Source organism: Erigeron canadensis, chromosome 1, assembly GCF_010389155.1.
Source record: "Erigeron canadensis isolate Cc75 chromosome 1, C_canadensis_v1, whole genome shotgun sequence".
Taxonomy (NCBI): Eukaryota; Viridiplantae; Streptophyta; class Magnoliopsida; order Asterales; family Asteraceae; genus Erigeron; species Erigeron canadensis.
Genome location: NC_057761.1, coordinates 42109717 through 42134414, shown reverse-complemented (window position 1 = coordinate 42134414; position 24698 = coordinate 42109717). Strand labels below are relative to the sequence as shown.

At 32.9% G+C, this 24698-nt stretch overlaps 5 protein-coding genes across 5 annotated transcripts; 1 reads left to right on the top strand and 4 right to left on the bottom strand.

Annotated features, from left to right (window-relative positions):
• Positions 1-101: 101 nt before the first annotated feature.
• Positions 102-2295, bottom strand: LOC122592753. Its single transcript, XM_043765054.1, has 2 exons — positions 223-2295; positions 102-167 (listed from the first exon to the last, which is right to left on the bottom strand). Exons 1-2 carry the CDS (start codon positions 2293-2295, stop codon positions 102-104), a joined length of 2139 nt encoding a protein of 712 aa, XP_043620989.1.
• A 956-nt stretch (positions 2296-3251) lies between these two features.
• Positions 3252-6933, top strand: LOC122606880 (isopentenyl phosphate kinase). Its single transcript, XM_043779765.1, has 12 exons — positions 3252-3376; positions 3756-3992; positions 4082-4179; positions 4634-4676; positions 4826-4887; positions 4977-5033; positions 5119-5154; positions 5230-5307; positions 5527-5593; positions 5690-5749; positions 6516-6619; positions 6701-6933. Exons 1-12 carry the CDS (start codon positions 3316-3318, stop codon positions 6794-6796), a joined length of 999 nt encoding a protein of 332 aa, XP_043635700.1. The 5' UTR covers positions 3252-3315; the 3' UTR covers positions 6797-6933.
• Positions 6934-8093: 1160 nt separating this feature from the next.
• LOC122600832 (eukaryotic translation initiation factor 5A) lies at positions 8094-10598 on the bottom strand. Its single transcript, XM_043773610.1, has 5 exons — positions 10379-10598; positions 9448-9570; positions 9292-9348; positions 9134-9208; positions 8094-8526 (listed from the first exon to the last, which is right to left on the bottom strand). The coding sequence occupies exons 1-5, from the start codon at positions 10499-10501 to the stop codon at positions 8425-8427; spliced, it is 480 nt and encodes a 159-aa protein (XP_043629545.1). The 5' UTR covers positions 10502-10598; the 3' UTR covers positions 8094-8424.
• A 1674-nt stretch (positions 10599-12272) lies between these two features.
• LOC122600826 (mitotic checkpoint protein BUB3.3) lies at positions 12273-16972 on the bottom strand. The gene is made up of 11 exons (XM_043773601.1): positions 16846-16972; positions 16426-16542; positions 16191-16321; positions 15520-15602; positions 15106-15348; positions 14383-14455; positions 14146-14226; positions 13989-14070; positions 13721-13821; positions 12899-12977; positions 12273-12774 (listed from the first exon to the last, which is right to left on the bottom strand). Exons 2-10 carry the CDS (start codon positions 16531-16533, stop codon positions 12899-12901), a joined length of 981 nt encoding a protein of 326 aa, XP_043629536.1. The 5' UTR covers positions 16534-16542; positions 16846-16972; the 3' UTR covers positions 12273-12774.
• A 2547-nt stretch (positions 16973-19519) lies between these two features.
• LOC122609614 (cell division topological specificity factor homolog, chloroplastic) lies at positions 19520-22136 on the bottom strand. Its single transcript, XM_043782614.1, has 2 exons — positions 21951-22136; positions 19520-20245 (listed from the first exon to the last, which is right to left on the bottom strand). The coding sequence occupies exons 1-2, from the start codon at positions 22032-22034 to the stop codon at positions 19652-19654; spliced, it is 678 nt and encodes a 225-aa protein (XP_043638549.1). The 5' UTR covers positions 22035-22136; the 3' UTR covers positions 19520-19651.
• Between the last annotated feature and the right edge of the window lie 2562 nt (positions 22137-24698).

Here is a 24698-nt window from a genome sequence, read left to right as displayed (position 1 = left end):
ATCACATCACTCAAAATACATAATAAGTCCTCCAAGTTTAGATAAGTTGACCCTCTGATCTTGATCTTCTTTTCTTGAATGAATATAGTCCAAAGGTTACTTCAGGAATATCCAGCTTGACATATACAGTCCTTCTTTGATAAGTTTAGCTCCTTTAGTCCAAGTACCTACACAATGGTCAAAAACAGTTTGTAAATTATCATATCCTTAATTCTTATTTACCCTTACATTAAATTGAGTGTGAAGCAAGTTGTAAAAATTCATAAGGTTATCAAATGTTTCAGCTTTAGTTTTAAGTATATAGACCCATACTGCCCTGGAAAAGTCATCAACAATGGTCAAAAACAGTTTGTATCCTTCTCTACTAGTGACCCTATATGGTCCCCAAAGGTCAATGTGCACAAGATCACCAATAGCTTTGCTAGTGTGGTCACTTAAGGGAAAGGGTTCCCTCACATGTTTGGCTTTAAGACAGACTTCACAAGGTGAAGAGTTATCCAGTTTTAACTTTAAAACATTCAGGACTTGATCAGCAGGATGACCAAGTCTATTATGCCAAATATTAGTAGAACAAGTATTGCCTAAAGTATTATTGCTAAGCACAAAACTCCTACCTTTTCTATGTGAATCAAATAGATAAAGGCAACCACTCTCACTACCAGTCCCCAGGACTTTCTTTGTTCTCAAATCCTGTATATAACACTTATCCTCATCAAATCCAATGAATAACTTACTATCTTTAGCTAATTTATGAACAGATAACAAGTTTACACAATATTCAGGTACAAACAGAGCATCAAAGATAGTAATTTCATCTGAAATTTTAAGATTCCCAATTTTTATGATCTTAGCATTGGTTCCATTTGGGTGTCCAACAGTAAGGTTGAGACTGGTAATGTCAATGGGATCAATTAAATCATTTTCAGTGCACACCATGTGTGAATTTGCACCATAATCTACAACCCAACCCAGAGATTCCTTGTCATGTTTTATATGGACAGTAGCACAATAGAACCTATTGAAATTTTGATTGAAAAAATGATTTGAGTTTTGAATAGTACCTGCCATATTGGCTTGAGTCTTTTGAGATCCATTCCTTTCATTAAGGAGACTCAGGATTTGAGAAAACTGATCAGGGGTAAATTGCATAGAAGAAGGATTGATAATTTGAGAAGAGGAAGAAGGAGAATTGAAATTAGGTTGAACAGTTTCAGGAACCATGCTGTTATTAGAGAACCTTCTATTGCCATAAGTGTCACTAGAAAATCTGTTTTGCTCATTAAAAAATCTGTTTTGAGGAATGGTATATCTAGAAGTGTTTTGATGCACACCAGAGTTTCTTTTAAAATTAGGGTTGTTGTAATGTGAAGGAACACCATGAATTTCAAAGCATTTGTCAATAGTATGACCAGTTCTGTTACATTTAGTGCATTTCATTTCAGAATTTGAACCCTTGTTGAAGGTGGGTCTAGAGAAGGGTCTTTTGGTTTCAAAACTTTTTGACACAAAGGCAGAGGCCTGTGGTTTCTGCCTGGAGTCTCTCACAGTGGTTCCTCTGTGAGACTCTTCCCTAGACATAATGGCAAAGGCAACTTTTACAGTGGGTAAAGGTTCTCTGGTCAACAAAGTGCTCCTTATGGGAATGTATTCATCATCCAATCCCATCAGAAACTGCATGAGTTTCATAACCTGAGTATGACTTTTAATTTCCTTAGTAGCATTACAAACACAAGTAGGCAGATGTACCAAGGCATCATATTGTTTCCAAAGAGAGTTCAGTTTATGATAATATTCAGACAAGGGTGTTCCATTTTGAGTTAGAGAGTGAATACTGTGATGAAGGTTAAAAATTATGGAGCCATCAACTTTGTCATAGGTCTCTTTTAGTTCTTCCCATACCAGATTAGCATGTTTTGAAAAAATTTGACTCATATACACTTCTTCATTAAGAGAACTTAAGATCCAAGATAGGACAACAGAGTTGCACCTGTCCCACTGTTTTGACAAAATTTCATCTTCCTCATTTTTAACAACAGAACCATCAATAAAACCAACTTTGTTTTTTGTTTCAAGAGCTAAAGTCATAGCACAAGCCCAAACCTTGTAATTCTCAGTCCCTTTAAGTTTAAAGTTGATAAGGGGTGTTCCAGAGGTGTCACTTGCATGAAGATACAAGGGGTCACCAAAATCAAGTTTACTTATTTGTGTTGGGTAAAAAGAGTGGTCACTGGAATTATCATTGAAGTCTTCATTATTTTGTTGATTTATATCAGCAATAGGATTAATATCAGCCATAGCAAGTTAGAATAAATAAACACTTAGCAGGCAAGCAAAAAAACAATAATACTACAAGAAAAAAGACAAACAACCAGATTCAAACAAGAATGCAGAAAAAAAAAAAAGAAAGGGCAACACTGAATTTAACCAAGTAGGGGTCCCAACCTATAGGCCAAACTCCCAAGACTTAAAGCACTTCAAGTAAGGGTTATTTGCTACTGATATGGGTAGGAGAAGATAACTTACAGTGGGGTCGCCAACAATAATTCCTTAATACTTAAATCGGGACTGAAATATGTATCCAGGGACAAAGAAAAAAAGATTCTTCAATGGTCAAGCTCAGAATCTAAGAAGATTGAGCCCAACACAGAGAATCAATATAATTCTGATTATATATGAAATAATAATCCAAACCCTAAAAAACAAAGGAGCAGAATCTTTAATATTGGGAAAGTTTTAATATTTTCAATCAATGATGATCCCAAATCCTAAGAAGAGTTTGAGATAACGAAAATCAATTGATTAAATTTGAAGGAACCTGGCTCTGATACCATGAAAACTTTTATAAAGAAATAAGGCTAATAATTACGCAGCTGAATGATTGATTGAATTGATAAAGAAACTTATTTACAAAAAGGTTTTAGTACAATATTCTAACGGAAAATATAAAAGAGGAATGATTCAAACGAACAATCATGGAATACTACATCGTACTGTCACAAAAGAGAGTGTCGAATAAATGAATAGTTAAGTGACAGAGATGTGTATATAAGGCCACATATGAACAACAATCTCATCACTCAAAATACATAATAAGTCCTCCAAGTTTAGATAAGTTGACACTCTGATCTTGATCTTCTTTTTTTGAATGAATATAGTCCAAAGGTTACTTCAGGAATATCCAGCTTGACATATACAGTCCTTCTTTGATAAGTTTGGCTCCTTTAGTCCAAGTACCTACACAGTACTCAACATAGAAAATAAGAATTAAGGATATGATAATAAGCAAGGATTGACATATTTCAACAGGACTGAAGAATGGAAAAGAAGGAGGAGGAAATCAAACTTAAATCCCCAATCCGTTGCATCGTCAAACTCGGTCAGCTTCAGCTAATTACATCCCCCCACCCCTTTTCTTTTTATTTCTATACCTTATTTAGCCTAGTGTTGATTAATTCATTCCTCATGCTTAGTAGGTTAATTCACTTTTTAGCCTAGTGTTTATTACTATTATGTCGGAATTTTTGCCCACAAAATTTGTTCATTTCGAAATTTGGTTCTCTTACATATTGATGTAAAGAGAAATTAATGCTGCTACTATAGACTTGTTTCTGGTGATGAGCGTTTGTGAAGAAACAAAGTTATCATTCAACAGGGCTATGTACCTCTTAAATCGAATTTTGTGATGCCCAACTTCTTTGCAGATTTATCTGCATTTCCTACTGATTGGTAGCTCTTTATGTGTGAATTTAATATAGGAGGTGCTGCAATTACATGCAAAAATGACTTTGAAAAGATCAATGAAGACGACCTCATTACAGTTTCTTCACAATTGCGGGAGGCAATGATCATGTCTAAATCTTTTTCACCTGGGCCCGTACTTGAGATGGACTGGAGCAAAAGACCTGGAATTTCAGAAACTCTAAGTAGAGTTGATGATTTTGCGGGACAGCAGGTTTTACATTACCACAATTTCGTTGTTATTCATGGCGCGGGTCAGTTAAGAATCTTGTTAGTTATTTATTCTATTGGCTATGTTCCATAACGTTAGTAAAACATTATCTCCACTTATCTTGTGTCTTAGGTTCTTTTGGTCACTTTCAAGCTAGCAAATCCGGTGTTCATAAAGGGGGGCTAAATCAACCTCTTGTGAAAGCAGGTTTTGTTGCCACTCGTATTTCGGTAAGCTCTTCTCTTTTAACAGCAACTTTTCATTATGGTTTCTTAGGCAATCTGAACTGAATATTTATTAATACCTCATCCTATACTAGTAATTATTCTTTGCTTGAATCAAGTCCAACTTATAAAGTGAAACCCGACAGTACTAATAATGCCAAAACTATTTGGCACTTAATAGTGCTAGTCGTTCCTCTGAGCAAAGTCCTGGCCACTTGAACAATCCGTGTCGCATGATCTGATTCTCTCTGTCAAAGTCCAGGTGCTGTGATTTGGTACATGGCGATATTCTCTGTTTTATTATCGAGTTTATCTAAAGACTTTGTGGTCCACTCTTTTACACTTAACCTTCATTGCCATTATATTATAATCTATAATCTACGTCTCCTTTTTCCCTTTGATGTCGAAGAGAATCTACATTTAGTGCTCAGATTATGTCTAATGTATCTCATGTTATTAGGTAACTTCGCTCAATCTTGAAATAGTTAGAGCTCTTGCAAGAGGTAGAACTTGGTTACTAGTATTAGCTTGCTAGTTATTCTTCCTCTTTATGTATATATTATATAACTTTTATACAATGTTTTCAGGTATCTTTACTATTGAAGACATGTGGTTGATGTTATCTCTTACTTTTGTTTATTGGTTTTTGCAGAGGGTATTCCGTCAGTTGCAATGTCTCCATTTTCATGTGGATGGTCAACCCGTCAAAGAAATGTCAGGATGTGCTTATAAACTTTCCTTTTGCACCTTTTAGTCTTTTAAATGTGAAAAACAAAACACTGAAAAGGCTTATGCTGTTACAGATAGTTTCTGCTGATGTGTCGAATGTGGTTGAGGCTCTTGACTCTGGTTTTGTTCCAGTAAGTTTTAAGTTTCTCACTATATCGTACTATTTTCCATAGATTATCATATTAATGGTAATTCTGCTCGGTAATTGTGATCTAGGTTCTGCACGGTGATGCTGTTCTTGATGAATCACTGGTATGTGGTGTCTAATAAGAGACTTTGTGTATGCCAACGATTATATTGATTAGCATTTGTTTCTAATTGTTCCAGGGTTGCACTATATTAAGTGGAGATGTAATCATAAGCCATCTGGCAGCCCACCTGAGGCCTCAATTCGTTGTTTTCCTTGTATCCTTAGCCATTGTACTTTTTTTTTTCTGCAATATCAATAGCTTGAAACCAAAAAAGTTAGATTTATATATTGGGTGAGCCTGTTTTTGTGAAAGGTTAATATGCTCAGTTTCAGCTAAACGTAGCATTCCAGGATGTGCATCTGTCATTTTTGTTGTCATAGTCATTTTTGTAGTCATATTATCTGCAAGTTTTCCTATATAACAAGCAATGAAGACAGATGTTTCTGGAGTATATGATCGTCCTCCCTCAGAACCTAATGCCATACTCCTCAGGGAGATTGGTGAGCACACCTTTTACCTCCACTTCCATATATGTATCATAACCATGATTCATGTTTATATCAGTATTCGACTTGATCTGATGATGGCAATGACAGCTGTACGTGAAGATGGCAGCTGGTCCGTTGTAAAACCAACATTTGAAGGCACTAAGCAAGGTTAGCATTTCTTAACCGTTTGTGAATTATCTTGAACACAATTACAAAATGGAATTTTATGCGACTCTTCAATAAGGATTGATGATTGGCAGATAACTAAATCTAGTCTAAGATATATGGCAACTAGGGGATGATACGATTATCTTAGGGATATTTGGTAGGTCGAAGTATAAAGAATGGTAATAAGGATATGACAGAAATTGTTTCTCTTCAAAGTGAGAGAAATCTGGATAATATATTTTTCGTTGCTTCCATCTTTGTAGCCTAAAAATCTAGCAAACTATTTTGTTCATTGAATCGTAGGACTCACAATACATGTATTTGCATCTCTCCACAAACCTTTCTCCGTGTTTGTTCTGATATTAATGGATTTTCAGCCGGTTTTGGTCTCTGTTTGTGGATGTTATTCAGATTCTTATTTGGTTTTATGTTATTTGGTTCTTATATAATCTTGTATGCGCAAGTCTTAAAACATAATAAAAAATTTTACCTTCTCAAAAAGGGTTTTTTGCACAATAAAAACGAACTTTACTTAATTCCCAAATCTAGAAAGCAACTATGAAAAGTTTCTAAAATTAAAATCAACTTTCAAATTTTGTTAATTGTTTCTTTTTTCTAGATTTGGGAACCGGAATAAAGTCCGATTCTATGTTATTCAAAAGTCCCTCTCAGACATGATGATGAGTGGTTTACCAGAATATATACTGCTGTAATCTTCAAGGGGCATATATGACTAAAATTTGATTTATGACTTTTTATGTAACAGTTGAGATTAGTGTAGCATCCCATGATACAACAGGGGGGATGGTAACTAAAATATCTGAAGCCGCATTGATTGCTAAACTTGGGATTGATGTGTATATTGTGAAGGTACATATAATCCATTTATTTCTTCATTACTTTGTAAGTTTGTATAGCCATTATTCACTGTGAGTATTTTTCTCTTTACAGGCAGCAACGAAACACTCGTTGACAGCCCTAAGCGGCAAATTGAGAGAGGAAATCCCAGAAGATTGGCTTGGAACAATTATCCGTTATGTTTCATAAAATGATCATCAAAGTGCATTCTGCAACTATATTTTTTCACAAAACCGAGTGTTGGGCATCTGCACTTCTGCTCTTTGTTGTTGTATCATGCAATTTTACACATTCATAATAATAAATATCATCAGAATTTGGAAATACATTTGGCCATTTTAATTAACTTTTGGCCATTTTAATTTTGAAAATTGGCCGCCCTCTTACCTTTTCATTAATTTACTAGGTTAGTTAACATCTCATTGTCATCAGACGAATTCTCTGTTTTTGTATAGTTACAGATTCATTTAAATTTGGCTCTCTAACCTTTTTATTAATAGCAGACCAGTCGAATTAAAGACCTTTGTAATGTACACCTGAAAAGTTGGAACTCCTATGCAGAACAAAGAGGACAGGTTGAATAATCAAAGAGTAAAACAAGATACAACGAACAGGCGTCAAAGCAACATATCGTTGCAGATGTGGCACTACATTAGTAATGATAAATATCTTAGACTTAAAACTATTAAAATATTTTTAATATAAACTATTAATATATATATTAAAAACAAATATACGGAAATGCGTACAAAGAATAGTAACAGACCATTTTATTTCTTTCGACCCGTTTTTACTTTCTTAATGGGCCAACTTTATTTTCTTTTACACCATCTTATATTCATAATTTTGGGCTTGACAAATTATGTTATGATTTTTTAAATTGTTTCCAGTTTGTTTACAATGATCATTTAATTTAATTGCATATATTTTTTTTTAAATTTGTAACATTTTAAAAATTATCTCATCCTATCATAAGTGAACTATTACATATATATATATACATATAACAGTAGGGTGTATGTTTTGAATATATACACCTAACTATCTCTAAAAAATTTGTTTGCAATACTTATTAGTTTCAATGTTATTTCGGTTAATGTTTTATTATTATGGATTATTTTGTTTCACTTTTTATTTTCAATGATTTGGCAAATTAGCTTTAACTATGTTTGTATTATTAATTTGTATTTTTATTTTAAATATTCTACTTGCATACTTATTATCTTTTAGAATTTATATATAATATTACTCTATTATAAAAATATAATATCGATTTTTTTAATTTATAATTAGTTACTCATTAAAAAAAATCAATATCAACTCATGTTTTGAGCAATATAATGTTACTAAAAGTATGTAGTAATTTTTTAAATAGTACGGAACACAATTCATATAATGTCTCTCGAGGCAACGCCCGGATAACGTATATCGTTATATTTAATTTTAAATTGAACGCCTAAAATCAAAGATATAATGATTAATCACATAGAGGAAAGAAAATACTTAATAGCATAATAGTTGAAACCTAGAAAGACAGGCCAAAAGAACAAAGATAGGCACTTCATAAGTTCACACAAGTGGCTTCCCAACAAATGAGATGCGAAGTGTACATATCCTTCTCCCTAACAGCCAAAATCTTGAAAACACATAGAAACTGAAATAAAACTAGGAGCTGCATAAACCCTAATAGACATCAAATAACCACCATAAATCCAGTATATGTTTCTGAATAAGCCATTAACTGCTCAAAAACCATATATAGTAAATCTAAAAGTAAGTCTTGCCCTTTTCAACAAGTATTTTTCCAGAAGCTCATTTTACTTGGGACCAATATCCTTGATGGCACAGATTTGCTCTTCACCCATGGCAGACATGACTGTCACAACAAGGTCCTTTCCTTCCTCAAAACCATCCTTAATCTGCAAACGATTTCAACACTTATCTAGTATGCAATGATGAGCATAACATGAAAATATTCACCAAATCTCTCACGTTTTACAAATATAAAAATCATTATACATACTAATGTACATATGTAAGAACCCTTACAATTACTATAGAAATAAGCAATCTTTCAACAAAGCTTAACATTTGTGTCAACAAGATCAAATTAGAAACATCTAAATTAAACTTGCTTATTTGACCATGATCATCATTTCAAACATACCTAGTTTTGGTTTAAAAAAACAGAATTAGCATCATTAAAACATTTTATTTTAATTTGGTAATCGGTAATCCAAGGTATCTGCCCCCCTTTAGGAGCCAACCAATTCTAGGGCGACCACCCACTATGCAGATAGCCCATAGGCATCGGAGGTGAACTTCAGTGGCCACAAGAGGGATATTATTTTTGGGTCCAGGTATTTTCACCTATCAGACCACCACCCTTGTATTTGTACATTTAACAAATAATCATAATCACTCTCTATAAGACAAATTGCCAAGTCAAAAGATGGTAATTTCGATGTGGTGGGAGTGTTAAACAATAGGAGATGAAACCGACATTAATAAGTTGTACATGCTAACCTGCTTGAGTAGAGCGTCATCAGTTGGAAGCTTGAGGTCATCCTTGGTACCACCACTCTCAGTCAATAGACTCACCTATACAGAAATCAAGTACAGTATCAGCATCTACAAACTATACAGTAGAGTAAAGGAATTAGAGAAAAACAAGGAACACATACATAATCATCCTCAGAAATATCAATGAGCTGGTAGTCAGTACGGCTAACATTTGGAACCTGCAATCAATAATTTCATCATAGGTAAGACCATAAATCAAAAAAACACAAAACAAAAGTAGTTTGATAATAACTTGTCAATGAAAACACAAAACATACATCGCAATTGTGCGAAGAAGGAACAATATCCTCAAGTTTCTTTCCATTGAAGATATCAAGTGCAACGAAATGACATTTGGCGTGACCATGCTTGCCAGTCTTTGATGTTGACACTTCCACAACCTGCAGCAACGATTTACATATTCAAGTCATGAAACAGGCTGATAAACATAAATATCAATCTATCACAATCTGCAACGACATAATTTTCCGTCACAAACATCCATGACAAGCTCAAACAACACGCACTCAAAGTGGATAACCATTGCTCGTAGATCTGTATGAGTGAGTGGTAATACATCAAACAGTATATCATATATTTGCCATCACACAAATCGCTTGTCGCAATAATACAAGTCAAACCACTCTCAATATATCACATGGAGTTATGTAAACAGGTCACGACATTAGTTTTTTACAACAAAAAATTACATAAACGTTCTCCACATAACAGCTACAATAGACATACAACACAGATCTACCTGAATTTACACACACACACATACCTGAATACATACACACACATATACATGAATAAATGCATACACACATATACCTGAACATACAAATACAAACACATAGCAGAATAATTACATACACACACACAAGAATATATACATACATATACATATATACACAGACATACCTGACTATATACATACACACACAGATATATCATGCACACATACATATATAGACACATACACACAAATAAACATACATATACACAAATATATATACACAGATGGACATATACATACAAATATTAAACAAATAGCATCAGATCTTAACAAACATATTATCAAATCTATAACCAAAAGTTAATCCAACACCTTAAAATAAAAATAAATCAAAATAGATCTAAAACTCTAACAAAAATATATATAGATATAAAATACAAAAAAAAATAATAAATAGAAAAAAAAAATACCTTGCAAGCACGATTCTTAATAACGATGTAACCACCCTTCCTGATAGCACCAGCTTGCTGTGGGAAAGTTTTTGATGCGCCGGCATCTGCCCCTGACTCGAAGTGATGCTCTTCGTCCGACATCTTCTTCTTCTTCTTTCAATTCTTCTTCTTCTTTTCTTTTGATTTTTGCAAAATAAAACTTTACACCACCACCACCGCCAGCTTGGGGCTACTTGTTATATATATTGATGTCTTTTGCTTTTTATTAGGGTTTATAAGTTATGCGAAGGATTGTGATATCCTGGCCGTTGGATTAAGTTTTATTTGCTTTTTGTCGTCCCTCTGCTTCTTTTCTCTTTGCTATTAGCCCCCTTATTTTATATTTATCTTATCAAATATAACACGACTTTACATCTCTTTTTTTATAACCCTAAAAGCTTCAACATTAGAAATTACTAACATAACGTGATAAAAACACCTTTTTTGTCATCCACACAAAAGACTATTGACAATTTTTTTTTTAAATCATAGAGAGTAATAGCTTCGGTGCGTTTAGTTCAAGAAAATATTTTCTAGTTTAAAAATTAAAAAGTTTTTCATTTTTAGGAAAAACCTTTAGAAATTTTGAAAACGCGTTCAAAATAAAAGATGCAATTTTCATTTTTCCAACTTGGAAAAAAACATGTTCAAATTCATTTGTTTTTGTTTTTTATTTCTGCATGTTATTAGTTTGGAAAACAGAAAATAGAAAACGAAAATAAAAAAAAAAAAGTAGTTTTCTAATTTTAGTTCAAAAAGTGAAAACAAGTATTTTTGTTTTCTTGGAAAATTGTTTTAGGAAAATGCAATTTGAATGCGTTTTCTGTTTTTCTTGTTATATGGAAAACAAACATGAAAAATAAGGGGTGTTTTATCGAACTAAACGCGCTCTTACTTCTTCGAAAAGCTTTCACATCTTTCAACCTATTAAAATAAAAGTGTAAAAACTTTTTTACATATAAGTTGTACAATTCTTAGCCTTTCTATTGAAATCAAAGGTTAAGATTTAAATTTTAACCTTTAATTTTTATCCAATGGTTAAGATCCAACCAACTTCATCCCATAAAGTTGATCTAACTTTAAAAGATCCTTTATCTTATATTCTCAATGTATAGTCGTGTTATTCTCAATGTATAGTCGTGTAGATAAGTTATCCTATTCTCAATGTAAAGGGCATTCTCTTTTTGTATAATAGGCTTAATGTTTGGAATTTGAGCCACATATTATTAGACAATTTGCATTACAGTAACACTCTTATTGTTTTTTCATCAACTTTTACAGATTTTTTACTAGTGGTTCAACAGCATAAATTAGTTATCCGTTTTTTTTTTACTTTAATTAGTATGTTAATGAAATAGGCTCCTAAATTTGATTTCGTTTAAGGCCTCAAAAAACCTTAAACCGACGTTGCATGTTAACATGTTAATTACTTAAAGTTTCAACTTGAAAACAAAAGGCGTGTTTCATTTTTGAGCATCAAGTTTAGAGGTCATGTACTCATATCCATTTCAATGTTTCGACTTATCTTGGCTCGATAACTTAGTTGCATATGCATTTGAAATGGTTGAAAGAGGTCAACACCCTTAACAAAGTAAACATTTCAATGCACTTTCATCTCAAACAAGATTGATACAATCAACTCCCCTAACTTTCAACGTGATTACACTAATGTGTTAATGACTATCTTGTACATACAACAACGGAAAATCGTCTATCTAGTTATCAGTACAAGAGGTTGCGTACAATTAGACCAAAACTAGTAGGTAGCCAACTAGCCCTGTATTAAAAATCAAAAATACATATATAATATACAAAATGATCTAAACCATAAGTATAGTATATAATAATATATAATATCTAGACATCATAAGTATAAACCATAAGTATAGTATATAATAATATATTATATCTAGACATCATAAGTATAAAACTACAACCATTGATTCATTTGTTCTTCTCCTAACTCGAAGGAGTAAGTGATCGCCTTGACTCGGACCGAGCCACACCCCGACTCGAGAGTCGGGAGCAAATAAGAGTCACCTTAAGAGTCGCCTTGTTTTTGGTGTAATTCAACACAACTCATAAAAGTCTAACAAGTACGACTCTATACAATAATACAAACACTATGTAATGATTGAGGATACCTCGCTTGCCAACAACAGACCGATACAGGAAGAATGAATACAAACTACCCCGGTGTCATTTATTTTTCTGCCATTTGCTCCACGCTTTGCATTACATGGCCGTAGCTGATAAATTAATCAACCACCACCTTGTGGGGTTGGAGAAGGATATGAATCTGGGACAAGTTTTGAACCTTTGTACAAGAAAATGAGCTAGAGACACAACAGATTCATCACTGAGCAAACAAAAAGCTGCAAAGACATAAAACCAATAGTTTAGAATAATATGCATTCCTGACACCCTTCAACCAAAAAACTAAGTTACATTTATGTACAGAAGATTTGACCTTTGTAATTTTGATTTAAAAAAACTAACCTAATTTGACCTTCCAGCTGAAAAGGAACCGATGTATTGCTCATCCATTTGATGTATGTATATCTTTGGAGGTATTTCCCTGTATAAAATTTCAAGATCAGATAACAATAATACCCTAAGGAAGTATTTGACAAGAATGGAAGATAGAGATAAAGCTACCAGGGTAAATTCATATGCAAACCAGGAGTAGAGAGGACAAGCGATAAAAAAATAATCTATTTTCTGTTGTAGTCTTGTACAGGTGGAAATTTAAGCCTATTTACCAAAGCATTGTTCGATTTGGACAATACAGTGTACTAGGTGTATCACTACCGGACAGGTCAAAAGGTAGAATTTAAGGATTAAGCTAAAACAGCTCATGCATAACAGATCAACAAATGTCAACAATGTACACGTATTTGGTTGCTTAAACCCTACAATCATGCCTATTACATTATTTTATATATAAAATTCAAGTATCTAACAAAAAGTGCCAATGTGTCATCCTCACCTGACCTGTTTGACTTGAATTAGAAATTACCCGTCTGAATGATTACCTAACCTACCTGACCCGATAGACTCATACTAGTATATTCCCATTCTGACCTGTTACCCAGCCTGGATGACCACCCACCCATTTTGTCACATTTACTCTGCTAGTTATTCAGCATAGGCTCAGTAAGATAGGGTAAATGGCTCAACAGGGTTAACAAAGGTCTCAACCTTTTTAAGACAACACAGGTGTAACGCTTATGTCCAGGCATGTCTTGTGCGTATGGCAGATTAAACAGCATGACAATAATAATGCAGCTAGCAAGAGAAGGCATGAGAATATATACTAACAGTTCATTCGCTTCTTGGAATGTGTAGCTTGATGCAACAGCCAAAAATCGTCCTTCACGGCTATAAGATAATGAAGCTATACTGTTTTCAAACTTCAGCATCTAAATAACACAATATCAAAACTGTGTCAAGCCCCATGAATCCTTTTGACAAAAAAAAAAAAAAAAAACTTCCAATTATGATTGCCTATAATTGAATACATACAGAATGCCATTGATATTTTTACTTTATTTCGGAAAGAACTTCATAGTAGGATTATGTAACATACCTCAAATACTCTCTTTTTACTTTGAGCATCCCATATCGTGACATAACCGTCATTGTCACCAGTTACAAATACGCCGTGAATCCTAATCACAAAAAAAACTATCATCAGTTGTAAACCTCTGATTCATAATTTTTGAGTACTTAAGGGAAAAACATACGATGGACTGAAAACAATATCGTTCACAGCTGCAGTGTTATGCCTTTTCTCCTTTGCCTTTGGATGGCATAGAAAAGTGTATCTACAAAGGAAAAGGAAAAGTAAAATTCACAATTTATACATGAATATTTAAATGATGCTTAAAATGAAAAATGTAACTCATTTTCATGCCCGGATAGAGTACCACATCCAAAGTATACACCTTTAGCTTGTGTAGTTGCAAGATGCATAAACATACCCATCATTGTTTTGGTTGGATGGATTGAAATACTTCAATGCAGCACGTCCTTCAACTGATCCAACCGCAAATCCTGTATTAAAATGAATATATGAAGTAGATGTGAAAAATAATGACTCGTTGATTGTCTTGGTTTTATGAAAACCAGTAAAACAGGATGGACGTCACCCTAAGTTTATTTCAAGTGCATACAACTTTCGAAACTAATTTACTCAGATATTTAGATCAAAGGTATAACAACATTGTTATTTTATTCATAACTAATGCACAGTTATTTATAAAAAATAGTAATGGACAAAAGAAGTGTATGTGGGTCAAATGGACAATGCAACCTGGCCCAGCCTGTTTCAATCCTTACACACTTGAAGCCAATCATGTTTTGACTTGCCATCCAACCTGCCCAACCCACCCATATTTCCCTGTCTGAAAAATTCCACATAATTCTTTTCTTACACAAGAACGATAAGTAGATCAATAGGCATAGAACAACTACTTTCTGTACAAGTTTGCAACAAGAGGTTTAAACCTTGCAGTATCTGTAAAATAATAATGTCGCCTAGTAATTATCATTGTACGATATTCCTACAGTATGTCTTAACAGAACAATTTAAAGAAAAAAAAGGTGAAGATTTGGTCAACATACTAAGCTTAGAAAATAAATTACTAGCATTAAACATCAATACATAAGTACCATAAGGGTCGTGAAAATATATTACTTGTTACCTCGATCAAGATATGGCCGAACACATTTAATTCGGAAGTTAAAGTCTCTGCTATTATATAATTTGCTGAATTTGCGTAAATCATACAAATTAACTGATGTTCCAACAGCAACCATTGCGATATACCCCCTGAGGGACAGAGATTTAACAGCCACATCAACAGTATTTTCACAAGTCAGTGCCATATTTGAACGTGAATCCCAACATTTTATCTTTTTATCCCACCCACCAGTTATAACTTGACCTGCAGAAATGAAGGCATATTTCAAAAAATTCAGATACAAAAGAAGTGGAGAAACAGGTGAAATATGAGTTCGTTATTCACAGTAACCATTTATAACTTATTAAATTGTGATTTTAAATTAGTACCCTTCTCCAACTAGCAGTTTGGAAATAACAACTACTAACGGTTTACCTGTTTCAACAGAATATTCAACAGAAGTGGCTAAATCATCATGCTTTCCAAAAAAATTGCTGACACCTGAGTGCAAATCATACCTACAAATGATTCAATAGATGGGTATTGCTTGAATCAAAATTCAAAAGAAGTAAAATGAATATGTGATGGACAAAAACTGAATAGCGTATCAATTTAGTACATGTTAAGGAGTTCAACAGCTAAAAGATATTTCCAGTATTCTTGAGTCAGTATTTAAGGAAAAGAATGGGAAGTTTTAACCAAGATTCAGCTGTTCTATCGAAATTAGTTTATCTTGTTGCTGCACCATAAGTTCAATGTACAAGTGTCACCTATATACGCATTTAATGAAGGTCGAACATACAATCCTACATTGGTAACTGAAGATGAGCTCAGTTGCATTTAAGACAACCATAAGGTCCACAATTGTTACTATCATTATAACGTGGAGATGATCGGGTGGGCTAGTGACCAATCAATGTTCCCAGTTTTCCGTTCAAAACAAAAGGTGTTTTTGACTTTTCCTTAAAAAATATATCAAAAACGGAACCAAGAAGCACAATTATTACTAGATTTTGAGTACGAAATTTGAACTCTCGACTAATTATACCTAAAACGTATAAACCTGACATTCTGTAAAAAAGGACAGCATACACCTCGAAACGTACCTGATTATGGAACAGTCAGAATTAGCACTAAATGCAGCCGCCTCCCCTTGGAAACAACAATCCAAAAGCGCAGCTTCCCCGGAAGCTTCAAAAACCAGCTTAGATCGATCCACATCGTACAATCTAAGATTCTATGAATGCAAGAATTCATAAATCAGTAGTTATTGACATCAACTATAAAAGCAAAAAGAATTGCAAACACACAAACAAACTTCAAATAGAAACGATTACTTACAGTATCCCAAGATGAGATGAGAAGATTGTTAGATTCTGGAGCAAAACGGATTCTGGAAATACCGTCTTGAATTGGGTTTTCATCGAAGTTTAAACAACTTCCGTCCATCTTTGTTAACTGGAAACAGTTGAATTTATTTAGCCCTCAAGTTACATTACGGTTTGAATAACAGCTAATTACCTATTTATGCAACTACTTTAACCGATATATTCACCAAACTGGATACCTAACTTGTTGATTCAATCTTGTTACATTTTATTAGTGCAGTAGTTTGCTTATTTAGAACATAAGACATACTAAAACCCTAAAGTAAATTTAATACAAATCAAAATTCTATATCTTTGTCTTATAATCAATAAATTAACTTATTAACCTAACATACTAAAACCCTAAAGTAAAATTAGATTCAATATGGGTTACCTATGGGTGGCTGACGGCGGTGATGCGACCGAAGGGGTGAGGGAGCAGCCGGAGTTTTGGAATTGTTGACTGTAGAAAGGGTTTCCCGCTCCCTATTTTTGAATACTTTTGAATAACTTTGTAAAATATGGAGGGTAGAATACATTTTAGGGATACTAAAATTACACGTAGTTATGTAAAACTCTTTACGAGTATAAATTACAGTAATACCTAATAAAATTAATTTGTTTTTGAAATTGCAATATATTAGACCATATTCATCCACAATCCAACTCAACGGTACTATTCATTATAATACTAATTGCTCTTTGTTACTCAATCCAACCCAACCAAATCCTCTTTTTTACATTCTCATTAACAACCCAACTAAACTATTATTTTAACATAATTAGTATTATTTAAAATATATCTAAAAATTATGTATTTTAGATTAAATCTACTAACATTATATCTACGTGCGTCATTCAAAGTAAAATAAAAAATTGTAATGTACATATTACATACTTTAAAAGATAATGATACATTATATAAAGAAATATGTATTTTATATTTTTTTAAAAAATTTATATATTGCACATATATCTTTGGAACAACTTCAATTATATAAAAATGAATTTATAAATTTAAAAAGAAAAAAGATAATAGATGCAATTGTGTGTAAACCTGTGCCGACTTTCAGTGGGTGAAGATACCAAAGTTGGCTCAAGTTGGTTGGCTTCACTTTATTTAATATTTATTCTTTCCCCTTTATGGAGACCAACCAAGAATTGAGTTACCGATGGAGATGGTCTTAGAGCAACTCCAATGTCCAATGAAAGCTTTATGGAAAGCTTTTTTTAAGAAAAAAGTCTTTAAAAAAATTTGTCATTGGGTACAAAAGTTATTTTTAATAAAGCTTGAAACGTCAAGCTATTGATTAAAAGTTTTTAATCAATATTTTATTTTACTCGTCTCAAGTTTTATTTTTAACCTTCTTTTTGTATTTGTAATTGTAATATCATTTTATATCCTTTTAAATATGCTAGTAAAAGTTTTGTTTGATATGGATATTTATATGGAAAAATTGCAATTACAAATAAAATATGGATATTAAATAATAGAAATATAGAATAGTAATGTAAAAGGAAAATGACAAAACTGAATATTTAACTTCCATTTTAACTTACTGTTAGATTAGTTAATTAATCCGGGTTCAACTCGGGCTTATTTAGAAAATGATGTTGTCATAACAATTGTCTTTTATATAATATATATGGGTTGATTGATAACATTAAAACGAAAAGTGATGATAATACAATTTGTAAAAATTGACTTATAGTCGTTTTAAGAAAAAAAATAAACCAAATAGTTACATTTAACTTACATAAGACTAAGGCAAAAAAAAATAAAAATCATAAATTAATTAGAAAATAATTTAAACTTTAAATAGGATGATGTCATAAATCAAGAAAATAAAAAGAAATTAATTAATATAAAAAAGTCTTATAGTGACAAGTAAGCATTCTCTAGAAAATAATGATATCATAGGAATTTTGTTTTATTTATACAAGAGATTATTATCATTCAAATTATTATATGTTAAAAGCTTTTAAAAACTTTTTTTTCCTTTAGAGATGCTCTTAGTCTCGAGTCTCCACAAAACTTTTAATTAATATTTATTAAAAGACTTCAAAATTTAAAACTGCCTACTAATATAAATGGATAATCACAACTTTTTGTTTAAATGCAAATTTATATTGTTTTATATTTAAATCTTTTCATTGTACCTAAGAGTTAGGCCATTGCCATCACGTACTGCAACAAAAGTTATGAAGAGTTCTTGTTGTTTGTCATGTTGTCGCTTGTCATGTTTATTTTTAAATGATCAGTTTTAAAGCTATTAGACCATCCTAAATTTCACCATTAATCAGATTTACATCATAAAACCTATTTAAATAAATAAATTATTAATCTATCGATATAATAAATATCTTGCTAAACTGATAAAATATTTCAATATTTGTTAAAAAGTGTTCTTGGGAGGCTGAGACATGTTAATAGGATCGAGTGCCCCTGAGCACTAACGGTTATCATTATTATGCGAATAAAAAATGCATACATTTATATTTTAGGAAACTTGAAGATCATTAAATACACCATAACTAGTGCCCCAAGAGAACTAATTGGCAAAAATCTTTAATTTTATTAATTTATATAGGTTTTATTGTACTTTTTACACACGTAATATGCGATAGTTGAGTTATTTTAATGTTACAGTTAAAGGTTAAAGATTACGACGTCTGAATTTGCAATTGTTAGACTTGTATAGCAATTTGTGATAGTTGTGGAATAAAAGAAAATAGATAATGACTTTCTAATTGCATTACTTGATTTTTATCATGGTTTTGACACCGGAATCGACAGGCCGGTTTAACCGAGAAGGCGTGAACCACTAATGCAACCAATTTTTTTTAAACGGTCTAGTTCAGACCCTAACATGGACTCCCCATCTTCACCTTTCTTCTTTAAAAAGTCCGGTGCAAAGAAGATAGATAATGAAGTTTTAAAAATATTTACCAAGTCTGTGATTTTAAAGTTCCATCTTATAGCCGATAGGTGATTGGTAGTTCGAAATATCATTGCTCAAGTGCTCATAACTAAATCAAGTGGAAAGATATCACCTGTCAAATTTGAATTTAAAGCATCTAAAACGAGTCAAGATATATCAAATATTTACAATGTTTGCTACAAATTATAACAAATTTCAAGCATCACCCTCACAGTCGACCAAACAAATTTCATGATCACCTAAAACACCAAAAATCATTCACTCAGGAACATAAAAATCAAATGTCACATCCATCGAGCCAGAAGATGCTCCATTGTCCTTGTATTCCATATTCATAATCGTTCCCTCCCCATCTTCTTCTTGATATTCTGCTTTCACGCGTCTCACAGGCACTGTGACTGAGTAGATAGTCCCAAGGGCAGGATCGGTGGAGACGCTAAGCTGGACTTTGTCTTGAGATTCAATCACAACAAAATCTGAAAGGGCATTGACGACATTGCTGACTATCTTCTGTTTTGCCTCCTCACTCACTGCACACCGGTCAGAAAACAGAATCATTTTCAACCGTTGTTTGGCCACGTTTGCATTTGAGTTCTTTATCAATGATGGTGATGGAAAGATAATCTTCCAAGCTAAACTCAAACGCTCAAAGAAATTCATGTTTATGGCATTCAACAGGAAGCTTTCTGCATCCTGGTTAAAGGACCTTGTGGACATTTCATAGTCACTGATGATCCCAAGTGGCCGTTTAACATGGCATCGTGTGCTCTGCATATATGCTATAGAAGTTGACCATTTAGGCATACTTCTAGAAAGACTCGATCCTCCATTTAGGAAATTAACAGAATCGGCCTGTAGTCAAGAAGGATACATGATTGAGAATAAACATAAATATGTACTAAAATGAATGAAGAAGATGCATTATTTAGGTATACAGATCACAGATGTTCCATATCATGATATCAATGTTGAAATAGACGTGTTAAAGGCTTATTCTTGATCAAATCCGCTAGGTAAAGTTAAACTGTAAAGAAAGACTCTGCGAGCTCTGTTCAAAAGTAACTACGAGAACTGAATATACAATGTACATCACATATACACAGAAACATAAGAATCCGTAGGCTAGATCTGTCTCAAAATCAAATTGACTTTGTGCAGAGGAAGTAGTCTAACGATGGTTCAGTACGTAGTATTCGGGTATTGATCAAAATATCCAAAAATGCTCCTTAATGACTACCAAATAAGAGATTCTTAAGGACCCAAATCAATACCACCAAAAATTACAGAAGTGTTACTAATGGGGCAAAGTGAACATGTTAGACTGAAATTCTGCCAAAAAGGAATGCTTTTTTTGCAGACATAGCATAAAGGTACACAACTGAACAAAAATGTTAGTATGTGCAAATAATCATTTTAACATAAACTTACTATGAAAATGACGCTTTCAGGAGGGCATAAGAACTTGCTGCTGAGAAAGGGGTCAGTAATTACGAGATAAATATGGGTCTACTGGAACCAAAATGGCATGTAAAACCTCACATTCAACCAGACTATAACAACTATATTAAACGGATCAGTCTGCTTTGGGTTTAGTCTTTCATAACAAAGAAGATCAATCCAGGTAGGAAAAACAAAAGATTTAACATACTGGTTACTGGTTAGGTCCAGACTATATTAACTAAAATAAACGAATCAGTCTGCTCTGGGTTTAGTCTTTCGTAAAAGAGAAGTTCAATCCAGCTAGGAAAACAAAAGATTTAATAGACTGGTTACCGGTTAGGTCCAGTTTTTTATTTTGATAATTCCCCAAAACCAAACTGAAACCAACAACTCAAAATGGAAAGAAATCATTATGAACCCAAAACAATACTATCATCATTTCTTAAGTTTCGTCACTAATGGGCGCAGATATCGTTTAGACCAAAACTCTGCCAATATTGAAATGCTGCTTTTGGGGAGCGTAAGTGAAGAAATTGTTTAATTACTATGTGCAATAATCACTTGAGATTGAACTTCTGCGGAAACAAAAATGCTGCTTTCGAAGGGGCACAATCGCACAAGAGCTTGCTGCAGCATATGGAGTCGGAATATACAAAATAAACATGGCTCTACTGGAACCAAAAATGGCGTGTAAAACCTCAAACGACTAGACTAGGATTATCAAACTACTCCAATGAATCAGTCAGGCCTGGGTTCAGATTTCAAAACAAACAGATTCAATCCGGCTGGCGAAAACAAGAAGAAATCTGTAAATACCGGTTACTGGTAAACAACACTAAGTAGCAGTATTCCAAAAAATAACGATACGATTCAACTTCGCATAACATATACAATGCTACTGTCAAAACTCGATTATTCTTAGGTCTAGTAAACAACACTAAGTAGCAGTATTCCAAAAATCCCCAAATCAAAACCCTAATTTTTACTTTACAATTCAATTTCATCGAAAGAGTACTAAAAGTAACAATTAATGATTAAAAAAGGATCCGAAAATATAAGAGCACATAAGTATAAATTATTGAAATATATATATGTGTGTGTAAAGATATATACAGACCTTAGGTGGTGAAGTAATGCGGATGGGATTAGTAGGAGAAGGACCTAATGCAGCTGAAACCCTAAAGTCACCGGAAATCGCCATTAGGAAGATTTGGGGGTGTTTGGTTTGTTAGGATTTTGATAAATTTCGGGTCTCTGGTTAGTAAGTAGTGTATAACAGAGACAAAATGTGATGAAATATTGACTAGTTTACTGTTACAGCTCAACTCCTCAAGTGTGTTTCTATTTCAAAGAAACCCTTCCACTTTCAATAAAGGCCCGGCAACGCACATCCATTTGGTGTCACAGACTCTTTTTTTCCTTCTTGTTTTTTTAATAGTTGCGAATCGAATATAGTTTAGACTAGCCTTGTACTCGCACGATGCAGTAGGACATTGGGAAAAAACGTTGGTTAAGTAGCGGTACCGTGTTATTACGTGAATGTATGATTCAACTCAAGTGTTTCTTAGTACGGCTGAAAGTGCAAACCACCGTTGTAATTTTAGAGCGAGCGTTTTTTTTATGTTGATTAATTATCAAATTCAGTAACGCATGTGTGTTATTTTGGTATACTATGTGAGCAACTTCAGGGAAGGGAAGGGACACGCGTAAGATTTTTTTTAAGGGTAGTTTTGGAATTTCATGGATGAAATGTTTGATAGTAGTATAAATTAAAAGGATAAATTAGAGATTTTAAAGGTAAAGTGTTAAATTTTTAAGGAATAGTTTGTTTATATAGATAATATAGATTATGTTATTTTACTTGGGTTTATCCTTGAGAGACTTTCATCCAATACCTAATAAGAATAAACCTTTCTAATAATCCATCTAAAGATACAACATCAGTAAGGGCGGTTCCATGTGTTACCCAACTAGTTAGATCGGAATTTTTTATAACAAACATATAGAAAATATAATTGGACACATGTTATTTAAGGATGCGGACCTAGGTATATTATAAAGCAAGTCTTTTGAATCATTTGAAGTACATAAGTTATAATTAGATATACATATTCTTTAATTCTTATATCAGTTATTTATAGAATAAAACAATTTTTTTTTAAAAAAAACAAACAACATAGGTTGTTCTTGTAATCTTAATGGTTCACTAGTGCATATCTTCAAACTTTGAGAGTTTTAATCACTCTTCTTTCATTTCTAATTTAAAATCTCTAACACTTAAAACACTAAACTTAATTATCAAAAGATTTTTTCGAGTAATCCTATCGTATACTTATAATAATGACTCAACAACTAATTTTGCAAGATTTAAAAGTGGTCATGAAAGGAAGAAAAAACCAAACAAGATTTGCCAAGAATCCCTTATAATAAAAATTGTACAATAATAAAAAACTATCTTTTCGTATTTAAGATAGTGGTCAGAATAGAACTTGAGTTAACGATATGACAAGGTAGAACTATAAAATCTTATAAGAATCTCGCGTAAACGTTAATAGGTACTTTGTGAAAGAACTTTCGTTGCGAAAAAATTTCATTTAAATATATATGATGTTTTGTGAAGACCCGACCCGTTATTGGATATCGGGAAAGAAATTTTTTTGACCCAAGTTAACTAAATTTGGACACACGTAATTTTCATTCTTAGATCCGCCATTGAACATTAGAAAACTTTGTCCTTTAAAACTTGAACCTGAGTTTCCTAAATCTAAACTCTCATAAAAAACTTCCTTACAATTAGAATACCACAAACTCTTTGTTGCCATAATAGATATATCATGAAATCATAATGTGTATTTGTGTTTCATTTTCTTCATTAACATATACTATATTTTATTTATAGTGGATGAGTTTTAAGACTTGTTATAGACTTTGAATCATTTTTTATCGCCCTTCGATCATTTTATAATGTCATAATTAATTATAACTGTGTAATATAAAGTTAAATATGTAATTCTGTATTAGTTAGGTACAATGAAGTTGACTTTTGATTTGCATTTTGCTTCAAACTTTACATTTGATATTAATTATGTATTAATTATCTATAATGTGAATATTAAAAATCTCTATAGAATACCCTCTCAATTAGGGATGACAATAAAATCCGAACCCGATGAGAAAAACCAATACCAGTAAATTTTGGATCGGGTAAGGGCGAGCTTAACGGGGCACGGATTGGGTTTCGGGGCAATTAACGGGGATTTTTTCGGGGCAGGGACTAGGACATGTCTACCCCGACCCGAACCCGATAGGCTAAAAATAATATTATATATATATATATATATATATATACATGAAGTATTAGATAAAGCATCATGGACTATAAGTTGTTTTACAGTCTCGTCATCAAATGCAGTGGTTTGGAATGACAGAAGTTCCACACTCTACGTAAAGCATCATTTGTATTTGGAAAATGATAAATCATCCTAACTAATCCTCTTAAAAATTCCTTTAATATATTCACTTGTTAACACATGTAATCCACTAATTCTCTTTCCTAATCTCACCCCTTGATTTTCCACATGTCACAATCTTATAAATTAGGAGGATTTTTAGGCTAACCAATTAGTATGATTGATCATTACCCTTTGTATTTATATAATCAAAGTAGTGGTTTGAAATGCCAAAAGTTACACACTGATCATGGACCGTACGTATTTTTTTCAAAAAAATTCGGGTCGGATTTTGGGTATATTAACGGGTATAGGGTATCGGGTCAGGTTTGAGGAAACCATCTGACCCAATAGGGTGCCCCGATAACATCCCCAACGGGTATCGGGTTAGGTTCAAGTACTATGTTTTTGATCGG

Excerpts from the sequence above, each read along its gene's own strand:
- LOC122592753 (XM_043765054.1), bottom strand. The coding sequence starts at position 2,295 with ATGGCTGATATTAATCCTATTGCTGATATAAATCAACAAAATAATGAA. Across the intron at positions 168-222 it reads ACACTCAATTTAATGTAAGG|GTACTTGGACTAAAGGAGCT; the intron begins GTAAATAAGAAT and ends ACCATTGTGTAG.
- LOC122606880 (XM_043779765.1), top strand. The coding sequence starts at position 3,316 with ATGGAAAAGAAGGAGGAGGAAATCAAACTTAAATCCCCAATCCGTTGC. Across the intron at positions 4,180-4,633 it reads TTGTTGCCACTCGTATTTCG|GTAACTTCGCTCAATCTTGA; the intron begins GTAAGCTCTTCT and ends TCATGTTATTAG. Across the intron at positions 5,155-5,229 it reads CTGTTCTTGATGAATCACTG|GGTTGCACTATATTAAGTGG; the intron begins GTATGTGGTGTC and ends TAATTGTTCCAG.
- LOC122600832 (XM_043773610.1), bottom strand. The coding sequence starts at position 10,501 with ATGTCGGACGAAGAGCATCACTTCGAGTCAGGGGCAGATGCCGGCGCA. Across the intron at positions 9,571-10,378 it reads TTAAGAATCGTGCTTGCAAG|GTTGTGGAAGTGTCAACATC; the intron begins GTATTTTTTTTT and ends TCGTTGCTGCAG. Across the intron at positions 8,527-9,133 it reads ATGACGCTCTACTCAAGCAG|ATTAAGGATGGTTTTGAGGA; the intron begins GTTAGCATGTAC and ends AATCGTTTGCAG.
- LOC122600826 (XM_043773601.1), bottom strand. The coding sequence starts at position 16,533 with ATGGACGGAAGTTGTTTAAACTTCGATGAAAACCCAATTCAAGACGGT. Across the intron at positions 16,322-16,425 it reads TCATCTCATCTTGGGATACT|AATCTTAGATTGTACGATGT; the intron begins GTAAGTAATCGT and ends TTGCATTCATAG. Across the intron at positions 14,071-14,145 it reads GATATTGTTTTCAGTCCATC|GATTCACGGCGTATTTGTAA; the intron begins GTATGTTTTTCC and ends TTTTGTGATTAG.
- LOC122609614 (XM_043782614.1), bottom strand. The coding sequence starts at position 22,034 with ATGGCGATTTCCGGTGACTTTAGGGTTTCAGCTGCATTAGGTCCTTCT. Across the intron at positions 20,246-21,950 it reads GCATTACTTCACCACCTAAG|GCCGATTCTGTTAATTTCCT; the intron begins GTCTGTATATAT and ends TCTTGACTACAG.